Source organism: Cyanistes caeruleus, chromosome 2 (assembly GCF_971803275.1).
Source record: "Cyanistes caeruleus chromosome 2, bCyaCae1.hap1.1, whole genome shotgun sequence".
Lineage (NCBI taxonomy): Eukaryota > Metazoa > Chordata > Aves > Passeriformes > Paridae > Cyanistes > Cyanistes caeruleus.
In genome coordinates this window covers 91,393,068-91,408,663 of record NC_141702.1, presented here as the reverse complement: position 1 = coordinate 91,408,663, position 15,596 = coordinate 91,393,068, and the positions used below count along the sequence as shown (strand labels likewise).

At 43.2% G+C, this 15,596-nt stretch overlaps 1 protein-coding gene across 2 annotated transcripts in view; it reads left to right on the top strand.

The window, feature by feature from the left end:
• PLB1 (phospholipase B1) overlaps positions 1-15,596 on the top strand; it is a 106,514-nt gene that overhangs the window by 32,935 nt on the left and 57,983 nt on the right. For both annotated transcript variants that reach the window (XM_086869971.1, XM_086869978.1), the window contains 3 exons: positions 1,845-1,910; positions 2,608-2,708; positions 5,459-5,540. In XM_086869971.1, the coding sequence (XP_086726097.1) occupies positions 1,845-1,910; positions 2,608-2,708; positions 5,459-5,540 (249 nt within the window). The remainder of the gene's footprint in view (positions 1-1,844; positions 1,911-2,607; positions 2,709-5,458; positions 5,541-15,596) is intronic.

Here is a 15,596-nt window from a genome sequence, read left to right as displayed (position 1 = left end):
CACTTTTACTCCTGTAGATAAAACTCCAAGTGTTTTTACACCTCTTTGCCTTGTCACGCTCCTAAGTCTTACTTGGTATTCTCTTAATATTTTCAGTGGTATGGGAAAAGTTCTAAGCACAGTTCGTGTTAATTCAATTATATGTGATATAGTGTGTGTGTGTGTGTGTGTGTGTATATATATATATATGTAACATATGTACAGTATCTAGCCTTTGGTATGTGTGATTGTAAAGGAGGTGAAAGGCTGTGGCAGACTGCTCACTTAGTGATGAGGGCTACCTACTATCACAGGCAGTTGAACACAAACTCATTATCCTTCATGATTAATTTTGGATCAGGAAGAACAACCAAGCAGCACACTAAGATAGTTATAAAACAAGGAAGGAGCAAATTAACCATTCCTACCTTCTGCTGTCAACCCACGAAGTACATGTTCACATGACTGGGGTAGGTGGTGAGGAAAGAGTGTGTGTGCATCCAAGGATCACAGTGATCTTTGTGTCATACAAGTACAATTAGTGCCAACCACAGCACTCTTGGTGAGCTGTTACTTAGGAAATGAATAAGAGATCTGAGCTGTCTGTTTCTATAGAGTAGGCAAGTGAGGGTCTCAATGAACTTCTGCTTGAAATTAAATGAGAGAGAAAAAGGCTGAAAGTAAGACAGACATTTCTCATAAGAAAGTTTATGTGACTGTTGTAGTCCCACAAGTGAAAAAAATAAATGTTGGATTACTTGAGACAATAAAATTAGAGTGTTTAAACAATTAAAATGGAATAAGGAAAATTTGGCACTGGAAGACAAGTATATGAAGTGATTTAATTCCCAGCTAAACAAGTACCTTCTGCCAGTTATTATTTGTGGCAGGCATGGAGAATATGGGAGACGTGTTCTAATATTCCATACAGCAGAAGTAAACTTACTTTTATGTGAAAGTGTCCATTTTTTAACTCCCAGGATCAGGATTAAAGAGCAGAGAGGTGGCTTTCATGTTCAGACTTAGGATGTTTATTTTTCTTATCTATATTACATTTTTACAGACAGTAAGAACTTCTACACACTAATCTAACAAGCTACAAATGGCGACCTAGGGCTCCGTCCACAAGGCCTTTTAAGCATAAATTATCCAGTTATCAAATGTCAACTAATTAGTTTTTACTAATGACCAAACACCTGTGTTCCGCACTGTGTACTTTTCTGTCCAATCATACAACACCACCCAAAATCATGAAGAAGGAAGGCAAAGAAAAGCCAATGCCCTAGAACCTCCATCTTGTCCCTCATTCACTACTATATCTCAAACTCTAAACTCTGAATTTTTCACCCAGTGACTTAACATAATTCTGTCTAACTCACACATTCACATTCACAGTTTCTCTACTTAGTTTTAGAAGCCTTCTCCATGGTCTTAAATGAAACCCAGTGTTCTCTCAAGTGTCTGAGCCTGTCAGCACAGATAAAGGGACATTTTCTGTCCCTATCTGGGGCTCCAACAATTTACACAACTGTTCTCTCCCATATATGGCCCCTGTTAATGAGTTGTTAGCTGTGCTTTTAAGACCACCCCAAGCAAGCCTGGGAATTGAGAATGTTGTGATGTCTGATAATACCCTATGAATTTTCACCCTCACTGGTATCCAGTGGCTGCTAGATCTTTTCTTGCCATTGAGATAGGTGTGATGGGAAAGAAGAAAAGCAGAGACACAACCATTTTGCTTTTGACTCTGTTACTTTTGACCCAAGAGTTAGAAACAAAAACACTACTATGAGAGACTCCAGCTAGTCATTCTTGTCCCTGCCTGAGCAAACTAATAATAAAATTCAACCCTCTTGCTTTAACAGGTACAGCATTCTCCTGAAAACTATACCTACAATCTACAAATAGCTCTGGACTTACTTCATAAAGAGGTAAATCAAACTTTTCTAGCATGACGGATCAGGGATTTTGTTCTGTATTCAAAGAAGTTACTGATTATTGATTAAGAATTTATTTCCTTGCTTTCATCTGCAAAGTACTACTGTATGCAGAGGTGTTTGCTCACAGGAAATTCATTGTGAAAGGCAAAAAGGGCTGGAGAAGTTTTTACCAAAGGAATAAGGATATTCTTAGTTCTAGCTGATGTGCTGTGGACAAATAATATCAAAAAATGTATAACATTTGCATAACAAAGTGAAACAAGCTTTATTAATTGACTAGCAAATGCTTTGCTTGTTCTTTAAACTGCAAATAATAAGTATATTTTTGTGGTCATTTAGAGAGAGATTCTGATATTCCACATAAAGAATGATGAGAATGCTCGAAGAGTTAGGAGGTGTCTGGGTCTTGCTGAGACTTGTAACAACTTGTTTGGACCTTTTTGAAGCCATCATTTTCAAGTGACCAGCTATCAACTTTTATAATAGACCTAGACAATGCAGGCAGGGGCTGTAATTTAGTATTGCTTGTGTGGGGAATTAATTATTGAGAAAGTATTTTGAGCACCTCTGTTATAAATAATGCATGATGCTTGAATCAGCAGGCTGCTACCAAGGTCTGCTGTGGCTGTGTAGGGACAAAACACTGTGCTCCAGGAGTTTGCTATGGATTTGTTTGTTCTCTTGGCAGGTTCCACGGGCATATGTGAACCTGGTGACGATACTTCCCATAGCAAGACTCCGGGAGCTGCATGCATCAAAAAACAATAATTGCCCAAAAGGGCTTATGAGGTTTGCAGATGCTTTATGTTACAGTTCTTGTTGTTGTTCACAGAAGGCTGCAACATCTTCTTGGGAAGTTTTTTCTTAAAGGGATCTAGTATTTCATACTACCAAACATCTTTCTCTGTACATGTATGTGTACCTAGATTTTGATTTCAATGCAGCATTTAGAATAACCTGTCTCTCTTGCTGTCTCTAGATCTGAGCCCTGCTGTTATTGCTTCTTATTAAATACTAATATCTTATTATATTCTTCTTTGACTCTGTACTTTCCCTGCAAGTGAATTCAAACCAGAGCAGAGAAAGCTCAGCTGAGCACTCTTCAGTGAAAATAGAGAAGACACTAAGACACAAGGTTTCCTAGTTGTATTTACAGATTTACTTTTCTGTACTTAAAACTCTCCCTCTTGTTTCTGCAATTTTCAGTCTCTATAATCTCATTGCTGATTATTAGTTTTATCTCTAACTAGTGTCTCAAGTAGGTGTTTTGGTTGCTTAATTGTACCATCTGTTACTCTATGGTTCAACAATTCTTTTTCAGATCAGTTAGTTCACTACTGAGGTGGCAGATCTGCACCCTGAGTGGACTTCTGGTGACTCAAATGGGGTCCAGCATTGTCCTCTGGAGTTGCTTCTGTCAGGATTTGCTTGTTTTCAGAAAAGCAAATGATGAGGAGAATATGTCCTGTGAATGTAGGCAGCCACTGCTTCCCACTCCTGTTTTACAGGAGGTACAGAGGTTGAACCCTCTTGCTGTGATATAAGGGCTCCCTTGTGGCTGTCAGTGGAAAATTGGTTTTGAAACTCAGGGTGCTGGTGCTCCCAATAGCCAGACATAGTTATTTTTAAAATTTATTTATTTGTTTGTTTATTTATTTTTAACAGAGGTTACTGGCTAGAGTACACAGGTATCTCATGGCCCTATCATTGGGCAAGGATAGTCAGTGAAGCTTTTAAGATTATATTATCTTACGAAATCCGTATCTTTCCCCATCATTTCAGGTGCTATGCTGAATTTGACATTTGCTTGTCCGGCAGCAAGCCAAGTTTACAGGGTTGATAGACAGACTCCGTGTGGGATAAAAAATGTCATTCTACTAAGTAGACAAAGAACCTGAAGAAGGATTTTGATCTTGAAAGTCTTCCCTTTTTTTTCCACGAGTAGCAAACAACCTAAAGAGAAGATATATCTATTAATGTTGCCTATTTTCAGAAATATGTTTCTGAAATTTCTGAAAACACAATTTAGATTTGTATTGTTATCATACAGATGTACTGTGGAAGTTAGCTTTTGTTAATTGGTCTCCATTATGACAAGTTTGGACATGGTAGGTTTCTGTGTATATTTTACATGTATCAACTGCATCTCTATAGGAGGTATTTCTCTAAGAGCTCTCTCAGGGATGCTTTGCTGTGGTCACATGGTCAAGATTTTTGAAAGGAGTCCTTTTTCTAATTTGGATTTCTCAAGTAGTCATGGGGCATGCCCAAGAAGATGGAACATTCTAAAAATATCCATGTACTAGAAAGATCAAAACCTTTGAACAGTTTTGGGATCAAGGTGGCCAACATGAGTTCACAGAATCTTAAAATGTCTCAGGTTAGAATGGCTCTCTAAGCATGGAGAATTCTGCATCACTCCTGGTGATTGTTTTGGTGCTGTACCAGCCTTGCTGTGAAACATACTATAACATCTGACTCTCTCAACTGATTAGAATCAATTTGTGGCAACTCCATCTTGAATGATACTTGCACAGTTCTGCTGGAGCAAACCATGCTGCACAAGTGTACTTATGAATAGTTTTTTGTGGTGGGCTGACCTCAGATGCCAGGCAAGCACTCCACACAGCTGCTCATTCACCCCATTCCAGCAACATGGGGAGAAAACAAGGAGTATGAGCAAGAAAATTAATGGGTCAAAATAAAGACTGGGAAGCCACTTACCAAGTATCATTGCAGGCATAACATACCAAATTTGGGGAACTTAATTGTATTTGTCGTCCATCAGCATAAACATTTAATTACTGATTCGGGTATTGGGAAATGAACAAAGAAATTGAACAGTTAAAGCACCTGTCCTCCTTCCTTCTCAGGTTTAACTTTTCTCCAAGCATCTCTTCCCCAACCTCGTTGCTGCTGCAGAGTACCCTCAGTCCCTTCAGTGAGGCATGGCTTGGGGTCTGGATCTGGTATCTCTGCCACTCCTTCTTGCTCACTCTTGTCCTGTGCTCCAACACGAGTCCTACAGTCTTGTGCATCCCACAGGCTGTGGTCCCTTCCAGAAGAGTCCCTGTTCTGTTATGGAGCACCTTTCCCTTGTTCCTGCTGTTGTTCTCTCCTTTCCTTCTCTGGTGTTTTCTGCCCTTTCTTAGTTAAGTATTCACATAGACCACCTCTCTTGGATGAGAGGTTCAGCCATACCCTGTGGGTGTTTTTTGGGAGCTGCGTCCAGAAAACGTAGTCCTGGCCTCTCCTCACAGAGATTGCTCCTGCTGGTGAAACCTTGCCATGGGCAGACAGTGTGCTTTTTGCTTGCAAGGAAGTTTTTCCTCACTTTCTGTTCATTAATTTAGCCCTAAAAAATGTGTTTCTGCTCAAGAACCGGGGCTATGAAGAAACTCAGGGGTGGGAGGTTATGCTCCCGTTCAATGCCCTTTCAAAGAAATCCCTCTCAGAGCTTTTAATCCTGCAGCTTGTCAGCTGGGAAACAAGGGAAGAAAAGAAAGAGCAAATCTCAGTGCCATGCTCTTATCCCACAGGATCCTGTGCCCTTGTGTCATAAACCCTAAGGACAATTCCTATGACTTAAAGAAGTTGATCTACTTTAACAAAAAGTATCAGGTAAGGCACATTGCATTTGTTAGAAGTTTAATGTCGTCCTTCTGTTGAACAAGGGGACCATAGATGGGCTAATTTGAAAGCGGGGGACAGTTTCCACTCATTTATTTGTACTTGTGATTAAAAAAAGTAGGATTAGGACCTTTACAATTCTGTTTCACTAAACCAACAAAACATGAGAAGAATATTGGTTACAGGGCCATACAAAGCAGAGTATGTTGGAGAGCCAGTAGTTTTTTGATCAGTTATGTTATAAATGCAACGGCAGATTAAAGATTAAAAAAGATAAATTTATTATAAATTAATAAAGCAACGAACAGCGAGGAAAAACCACAATAAATGGACAGCGCAGCGCTGGGTGGACAGGGTCTATACGCAAGGTATAGGTGTTCCCAAATCCACGTCTGAGGGTTCTTTGGCCTGGGTTTTTATAGGGATTTTATGTCCCCAGGCTAGAATTCCAACCAGTTTCCATTCACCAAGTGTCCCTGATTGTCGGGTGAATGGATTTCCTGGCCTAGAACATTGAGTCAGTAAGTGTCCGGGCAGAGTCTCCTCAAATGCAAAGTGAGTCTGTATGTATTTTAACATATTTCATCACAGCAGAGTCGAGGGATCCGGGCTAGCGCCGATGGATATCTCGGAGGAGTAGTCTCTTCTTTGTCTTTCTTGATTGAGTTTCTGTAGCATAGGTTTGGCGGGTGTGGTGTTCAATTCTGGCAATGACCATTTTCCTGGGGCTCGTCCCTTTTGTCTTGCTTGATGGTCTCCGGGCCGAAATCGGCCGGGCGTTGCCTTTGTCCGGAGGTAGACTTTCAGGCTGGTTCTTTTGTTTCTATGATGGCCTGTGTCCTGTCCTTTCCTCCGAGTTGATGAGCCTGCTGAAGCTTGTTATCTGGGGGGGTTCTTTTGCAATCCGTGACTTTGGAAAAGGAATTCTACCTCGACCTGGAGGAGAATTCCTTATTCCATATTTTCATTAGTTATAATTACACATACTTTATTTAAACCTTTTCTTCCGAATTTTTATTTACCCAATTCTTTATTACAGTCCCCCACCTAATAATTTGACCACATTAAAAATTCGTGTTTACATACTTTTTCAGAGGAATATCGGGTTAGATAATGTCGCTTTCCTCTTTGTCTGACTCTTCTACATTTTCTGGGGACAACATATGTTTGTTTTCAAATTCTCTCAATGCTTTAACCGCATTTCTACTCTCTTTTTCTTCTTCTAACTTCATGATTTTTGAAAGAAGGGTAGCGTTTCCTTGTGCCTTTTCTGGGTCTATTGGGAGAGAGGCAATCTGCATTCCTTGAACGACAGAATGTATCAGTCTGATCAGACAAGGAATTAGGCAGGGTAGGAAGATGACTCCGGCAATTGAACATCCTATAAAGAATACTAGCTTTATCCACCATGCCCCTTGCCCAAAAATTTGATCCCACCAAGAGGCTTGTAAAATCGAATTCCATTTCTGGACCGGGTACATGGGCTACTTTCTTTATTTCAGCAGCTAGACCCTTTATAGTTTCTCCGAAGTCATCTATTTCCATGCAACACTCTGACTCGTTATATCTGCCACACACTCCTCCCCCCTCAGCTAGCAAATAGTCGAGAGCGAGTCTGTTTTGGTATACAAAGGCTCTCATCTGGGAATGTTGTTTTGCTAGGAGTTCCAGGGCTTCTGAAGTGTGGTTTGAAACAACTTCTACCACAGCCTGTAACCTAATGAGCCGATTGAGGAGGTAGATTGGGGTCCTGTATCCCCAACTGCCATCATTTGCCCATGTTGCCGGTCCATAATATTGTATGATCCTTTCGGCGGGCCATTCCTCCCCCTTCCATTTGTGGTTACCTCCGGCTATTGGTAGCTCCCGTTTCAATTCCCTCTTTTGTCGGGCTAGAGTTTCAAAGAGGGGAGCACCTAAAGACCTACTTTCATCTTTAGGTAATGTAAAGAAGAAAGGCCGAATTATTCCGAGTGTGCATGATCCCTTCCAATTTCTGGGTAATTCACTGTATGCTTTCTTTCCGCATATCCAGTAAATCCCATCCGGTGCCTTCCAATCTCTGTTAAGTTTTGCCGGGTCCTCCCAATATTCCCTCAGGCCGAGAAAGGCATGGAAGGGATTCGCCCCGTCCTGTTTGTTCCAACATAAACCAATTAAATCTACCCATTTGCAATTATTTTCCCGAGATTGGCTCCAATAGCCCTCGGGTGATTCCGGCTGCCAAATTTTTGTCTTTTTATCTGAATTTACCGAGAGAGTTTTTACACACGGGGTGTAACCAACTAGCTCGGTGAATTCCCTTCCTTCCTGACTGACACAAAAAGTTCCAATGATTCTTTTGTCAATCACCCACCCCTCTGGTCGCCGGGTTGTTTTGGATAATTTCAATCCTGTCCACTTAAGTAATTGTTCCGGGGTTAATCCTTCTCCCTTCCATGGCCATCTTTCGGCTGATTTCAGGCCGCCACATATCCAACAATTAGTTAATCCTAATTCGGTAGCTATTTCCTGCATCAGATCTATAAATAGATTCTGATTAGGGCTAGGTAGCTTCCAATTATCGTATTGTTTTTCTAATTGCTCATACTGCTCACTGAGAGAGTTTAACCTCTCTTGTTCGAGTCTTTTTCTCTTATTTTCCATTTCCTGCCTTTTTAGTTCAAGAGTCAATTGTTTTATTTTATTTTCAGGGTCTGAACCATCCTCGTCTTTTGCAAAACAGATCACCTGATCAAACTGTAGACACACTCTGTCATCGTCATTTTTCAGTAAATCCAAAACTATGGGTTCATTACTGAATGACACTTTCGTTTCGTGTTTCAGGTTCCTCCCCTCCCAGTACAATTTCCCTCCCATGGTACAATATTTTAAGTTTGCTTTATTGTAACACAAGGGGTTGACTCTGTGATACGCAATGAACGTCGACTGTTTCTTTCCTCCAATCCAGACAGTTTTATTACACTGCCCGCAGACCGAGATTGGGGAAACCCCTCCTATTTCTCTCTTACTTCGTAGATGGGTCGCTTGGACCTCTTTTCCCCCTGTGATATGGGATTGCCTTTTTCCAGTACTTATCCCCGGGGTGGAGCACCAAATTTTCTTTTCCAGCTTACACAGGTCCATTTGGGTATCATTTGCCCAGCATTCTCCTGCGTGCAATTCCGGAGGGCAAGTGATCAATGGCTCGGTTCGCGTGGTAGTTTGGCACTGCTCACACTTCCCCAGGGAGGTCGTCCCTGGAGGCGCCTCGGGGCCCATTCTCTCGGTCCAGCACATGGCTAGGTTCAGGATCGTCAGGATTCCCCACAATCGCATCCCTCTGCCATTCCCTCCACCCGTACAGGAACATACGGCGGGGATAACCATCTTCTCGGCAGCAAGGACTGTCTTCAGGGGCCCTTGACGTCCTGATGGCAAACCTCCTTTTAAAGGTTGCCCACCGAGATGCCTTGATCGTGCCGCTCCTGCACGGTACTTTTACGTTTCGGCGGCACTCTATTATTAGAGGTTCCGCTTTACAGTCCAAATGGCCTCGTAGTCCCTTTTGAAAAAATCGGAACCACTCCGGAGAGTCGAGTTCCAAGATACCCACCCGGGTAGCAAGTGCTAGAAAAAGGTTGGTCTGTTCTAATTCCTCTTTGTAACACGTGGTACACAACCCTCTTGGTTTTTGCCCTCCCAAACAATGAGTCACCCACGTTTGTTTACAATATGCACACTTAAAATGTACAAAAGGAAAACAATAACATTCAAAATTGGTGCAACTTATCCTGTCTTCGTTGCTCATTTGTTGTTCCGCTGAAGCCTGATTTTCAATTCTCCCGGAGGGGTTACAATTTTCCACTCGGGGGGATCGTGAACCGAAACTTTCTTCACTCGGGAAGAGTGTGTCCAGCCCTTCTCAGCCGTGTGAACTGCGGTGTCTGTAGTCAGGAGGACGAGGAATGGTCCTTCCCAGTGAGGACTGAGGGGTTGCTCTTTCCACACTTTGATCAGTACCTTGTCTCCTGGTTGAATTTGGTGGATCGGAAATCCCAACGTGCTGCTCTGAGGAATCAATCCTCTTCTCCTTAACTCCTGTAAGTTTTTATTTATAGAAATGAGATAAGGTTGGAGTTGCACATCCTCTGTTTGAGGATGTTCAACCGGCATACCATGCTTGTACGGCATTCCATACAACATTTCAAAGGGGGACAGTCCTGTTTCTGAGTTCGGCATGGTTCTTATATTCAGCAATGCCAAGGGGAGACATTTGATCCAGGACATTTTTGTTTCAATTGTCAATTTGGATATTTGTGATTTTAACGTCTGATTCATCCTTTCTACTTGCCCCGAGCTCTGAGGGTGCCAAGGAGTATGATATTGCCATCTGATCCCTAATGCATCGGACAACTGTTTGATAATTTTTGAGGTAAAATGTGTGCCCTGGTCCGAATCAATATGGTCTACAATACCATATCTAGGAATTATTTCCTCCAGTAGAATTTTAGACACTGTTTGGGCCGTAGCCTTAGCTCTGGGAAAGGCCTCTACTCAATGTGTCAATTTATCTACTATAACTAACAAATATTTATTTCTGCCAATTCTCGGTAATTCTGTGAAATCCTCTTGGATTCTTTCAAATGGTCGATATGAGATTGGCCGACCTCCCCAATTGGTTTGCCGAAAATTTGCTCTGTTTACCTTTTGGCATATCACACATCCCTGTACCTCTTGCTTTGTGAGCTCGAAGATTCCTTTACACCCGAAGAATTTTAAAAATTGTTCAGCCAATGCCCTGGTTCCCCAATGGGTTTGTGCATGTAGTCTTTTGAGTATTCCTTTTGCTATCCCCTTCGGGACCAACTCCCTCCCGTCAGGTAACCACCATTTACCCTCTTTGAAATGTCCACCTACCTTTTTGAAGTCTTCCTGCTCCTTTTCCGAAGGAAGCACTGAAACCTCTGGAGGTTCTCTTGGGACTAGCTCAGAAATACTTACGGTTAACAATGCCGCTCTTTTCGCCTCTTTATCCGCTAAATTGTTTCCCCTTGTATGGAATTGTCGTCCGGTCTGGTGTCCTTTTACATGAACCACAGATATCTCCAGTGGCTCTCTGACCGCTTCTAAAATTTGTTTAATTATTTCCTCATGTATCAATCCTTTTCCTTTAGTGTTGATCAGACCCCTTTCTTCCCAAATTTTCCCGAAGGTATGCACTATCCCAAATGCATACCTTGAATCGGTATAGATGGTTCCCCTTTTTCCCTTCAAGCCTTTGAGGGCTTTTAGGAGAGCAAAGAGTTCACATGCCTGTGCTGACCAATTTGCCTTTAAGGGGCCCGATTCTACAGTCTGTCCTGTTATGCCGTTTATGATGGCATATCCTGATTTACGTTTTCCCTCTATCATTCTCGAGGAACCATCGATAAGCCATTTTTCTCCTCCTTCCAATTCCTGATCCTCCAGATCGGGTCTTACTTTAGTCTGTAATTCTACTGCCTCAATATAATTGTGTAGTAGCTTTCCCGTTGGTTCCCCGTACAAAAATTGCGCAGGGTTTTGTGCAGAGGTTGTCCTTAATTCCAGTCCTGGCGAGCTGATTAACATGGCTTCATATTTCGGAAGCCTTGAATCTGTCAACCATTTCTCTGCTTTTTGCTGTAAGATGTTTCTTACGTCATGTGGGGTATAAACTATCAGGGGAGCTCCAAACGTTACCTTTTTGGCTTCCCCAACCAACAGTGCTACTGCCACAATTGCTTGTAGACACGTAGGCCAGCCCCGACTGACTGGATCTAGGATTTTGGACAAGAACCCTATGGGTTTCTTCTTTTCTGCCCATTCCTGGGTCAAAACTCCCTGTGCTGTTTGTCCACTTATATCAACAAACAGTTGAAACTCTTTACTTATGTCCGGTAATGTTAGAACTGGAGCAGTGACAAGGGCATTCTTTAGTTCCTGAAATTTAATTTCGTCTTGCCCTGTCCATTTTAATCGATCTGTATTTAGCCTTTCATACAGAAATTTCACCTTCTCGCTGTATCCTTCAATCCACTGTCTGCAATATCCCATGAGCCCTAAAAATTGCCTAATTTGTCTCTTGGTTTGTGGGGCAGGAAGTTCAAGAATTCCCACCACCCTCTCGGGATCTAATTTCTTTTTCCCTTGCGATATCCAATGTCCAAGATATTTTACTTCGGGCTCTGTGAATTGCAGCTTGGATTTAGATACTTTCAACCCTTTTTGTCCCCGAAAATTCAGCAGGGAAATGGTACATTTCTTCACCTGCTCCTCCGTGATTCCGGCGATTAGCAAATCGTCTACGTATTGTAATAGTTTTGTCCCCTCCTCTGGAGTGAATTGAGTGAGTAGCTGCTCTAAGGCTTGTCCGAACAAGTTCGGAGATTCGACGAATCCTTGTGGAAGGACTTTCCACCGCAATTGCTGATTTCGATTGGTATCTGGGTCCTCCCACTGGAAAGCGAAAAAATTCCTACTCCCTTCATCCAAAGGACATGTCCAGAATGCATCTTTTAAATCAATTACACTATACCATACATCCTCTGGTGAGAGTCTGTTTAGTAAAGTGTAAGGATTTGCTACCACCGGAAACCTGGTTCGGGTTCTAGCATTTACAGCTCTTAAGTCCTGAACCAATCGGAAGTTCCCATCGGCTTTCTTTACTGCCAGGATGGGGGTGTTATGTGGGGACATGCAGGGCTCGAGGGTGCCTCCTTTGAGCAGCTCGTCAATTATTAATTTCAAACCCTTCCTCCCTTCGGCTGGGATGGGGTATTGTCGGATCCTTATCGGATTCTCTGGATTTTCAATTTCAATTTTGATGGGAGCAATATCTAATTTTCCCACTTCCCCTTTTGAGTGCCATACTCGGGGGTCAATTTCTTTTTCATCTTTTGAAGTCAAATGTAACACCTTCACTACTAACTCTGAATCCTTCACAACGATATTTATTCCTAAAGCTATGATCATATCTCTTCCTAATAGATTGTAGTCTGCTTCTTCCACAAGCAACAAATTTCCTAAACATATCTTATTTTCTGACTCGATTTCCACCTCCTTGATTACCGAGACTTTAAATGGATCTCCCTTTGCACTAATTACAATTACTTTTTCTTTACTCGTTTCACACCCTATAGGTAACTTCTGCAGGGTGCTTCTCTCAGCCCCGGTATCAACCAGGAAACTCACTTCCTGGCGGTGGGGACCTACCTTCAATTTTATCAAGGGCTCTTTTGCTGTTACTGTCCCCATTTGAAAGAGCCCAAGACTTCCCTAATCTTCTTTAAATATTTGTTCATCTTTCATTCGTTTCCTGCAATCCCTTTTTATGTGTCCTACTTTCTTACAGTAGAAACACTCTGGAGGATCCTTTCGAGGAGGAGTTTCCTCCTTCTGAGATCCCTTTTGTTTTTTAGGTATCGGTTTACCCTGTTTCTGTTCTTGTTTTTGAACTTCTTTTACTGCAGCCACTAATATTTTGGCTTGAAGTTTCTGTTTTTCGTCTTCTCTCCTCATATAAACCTTTTGAGCTTCCCTTAGAAGCTCTTGGAGACTCTTCTCCTGCCATCCATCAATTTTCTCAAGTTTCTTCCTAATGTCCTTCCATGATTTAGCCACAAACTGCGTTTTAAGCAGGACCTCCCCCACCAGGGAACTGGGATCAGTCCCGGAGTAAATCTGCAGACTTCTCTGCAACCTTTCTAACCATTCGGTAGGGGATTCTTCCTTTCCTTGACATTCCCCAAATACTTTGCTAATGTTCTGTCCCCTGGGGACCGCCTCTCTTATTCCCTGCACGATGATATTCCTTAAATCTATCATGCTTCTTCTTCCTTCCTCGGTCTGGGCACTCCAACTCGGGCTCACACTCGGCCACTTTTGGTCGCCGGGTGTTCCCTGCGGGTGACGCCTTTCCCAATCTCTGATGCCCGCCTGCTTAATCATTTCTCTCTCCTCCTGGCTAAACAGGGATCTCAGGATGGCCATGAGATCTTCGTAGGTGTAAATACTACTTCCTAGAAAATCATCTAATCTTTCGGCCACTCCAAATGGGTCATCTAGCAGTTGCCCCATTTCTTTTTTGAATGCTCGTACATCCCCTGAGTTAAGGGGCACGTTTACAAATCCAATTACTCCGGGGGGGCGGTTGGCACTTCCCTGAGAGGGAACATTCGATGCCCATTTTCTGTCTCTCCCCATTCTCCATTCCCTATTTTTGATTTCCACCGAGTCCTGCTTGCAGGAGGGGAACTGGAGTTTGCGGGAGGTTTTCCCCTCATTGCTGGCGGAATGTCTGCCGCAGCTAAGTGACTCAGAGGGTTCCCTTCTGATACTTTCGGTGGTCCCAGCTGTGGTGGCCGGACCGGGATTTGTGGAGGGGGTAAGCCCCATCCTTGCGCCAACACCGACTCCAAAGAGGGTGCGGTGGCTGGGTTTTCTGCAGGTGGGGGGGTAGTGAGGGTTTCCGGCACTACTCCCGGTGGTTGAGGGGAGCGTGCTTCTGTCAGTTGCCCCATGGAACCCTCGGGTGCTGATGGTACTACTTGGTCCATCACCGGAGGCTCTACTGGCCCGCGGTATGGAGGGGGTAAGTGATCCAGGGGTTCCCAGGTCTCTGTTTTATGTTCGTTTTTCTGTTTCACTGGAAACAGTCGTACTTTGGTATTTAACCAGAGTTTGGCATATTCTTTCTCCTCAGCGTCTGACGAGACCTTTTTCTCTACGTGTGCGAGTAGTCCTCTGCACATCCATCTATCAAATGTCCCCAATACTGGCCAAGTGAGACAGTTTCTTAATTCCTGTCCTCCCCAAATCTCGGCACAGTAATAAATCATTTTTGCTTTGGATTTCCCTCGTTTTTCGGGACAACTTTCCCAATTTCTCAACATCCACCCTAAAGGACTCTCCGGTGGGATGTCTAGCATTTGTTTTGGTTCCTCTGATGGGCTTTTCTTGTTATCTAGTTTTTGCACTCTACTTTTTCTCTGCCCCATTTTCTTACGATTCTTACCTGCTCTGCGTTGTGTTCGTCTTTCTTTTTTTGCTTCCGAAAGTCCTAGATCGCACCAATACTTACCTCTCGGTTTGCTGTACCGGGGTTTTTTTCTCAGTGTTCCGACTTTCTAAATCTTTTGGCTGAGAGAGTTTACCAGTTCCAGAGCTTGACTGGACGTTCCTTCCTCTCTCAGCCCCTCTTTGATCGGTCCCCTGAGACTCCCTTTAGCCTCAGGCTTTACGAGTAAGGAAAGAGAGACCCTTTTCACACAGAATCGCTTCCTTCGCGGCCGGCCAATTCCCTCGCGGGAGGATGGAAACGCGGCCTTGAAGTCCACACTCGCTTCATGACCAGGTCACGTCTCTCACAAACTCACCCGATCACCCGCTCAACCTCACAGTACTTACAGCAATTTCCTGCGAGGGCGTCTTCGTGCACGTATGACTTTTTATGAGCTACCAAGCCGCGGCTTTCCCGAAGGCTCCTCGCCTTCCTGAGCTCTCTGGATCCGTTTCCTCTTTATTATGGTTTTTTCCTCAGCCTAAATTTGGTTCGGCAATCGGAGCGAACTGCGGAGGGTCTCTGCTCCCCAGGCCGCTGAAATCAGCGGGGGTACCCCCCTGGACAGCGAGATTCTCCCACAGTTTCTTCCGATCCGAGTCACGGCACCAATCTGTTATAAATGCAACGGCAGATTAAAGATTAAAAAAGATAAATTTATTATAAATTAATAAAGCAACGAACAGCGAGGAAAAACCACAATAAATGGACAGCGCAGCGCTGGGTGGACAGGGTCTATACGCAAGGTATAGGTGTTCCCAAATCCACGTCTGAGGGTTCTTTGGCCTGGGTTTTTATAGGGATTTTATGTCCCCAGGCTAGAATTCCAACCAGTTTCCATTCACCAAGTGTCCCTGATTGTCGGGTGAATGGATTTCCTGGCCTAGAACATTGAGTCAGTAAGTGTCCGGGCAGAGTCTCCTCAAATGCAAAGTGAGTCTGTATGTATTTTAACATATTTCATCACAGCAGAGTCGAGGGATCCG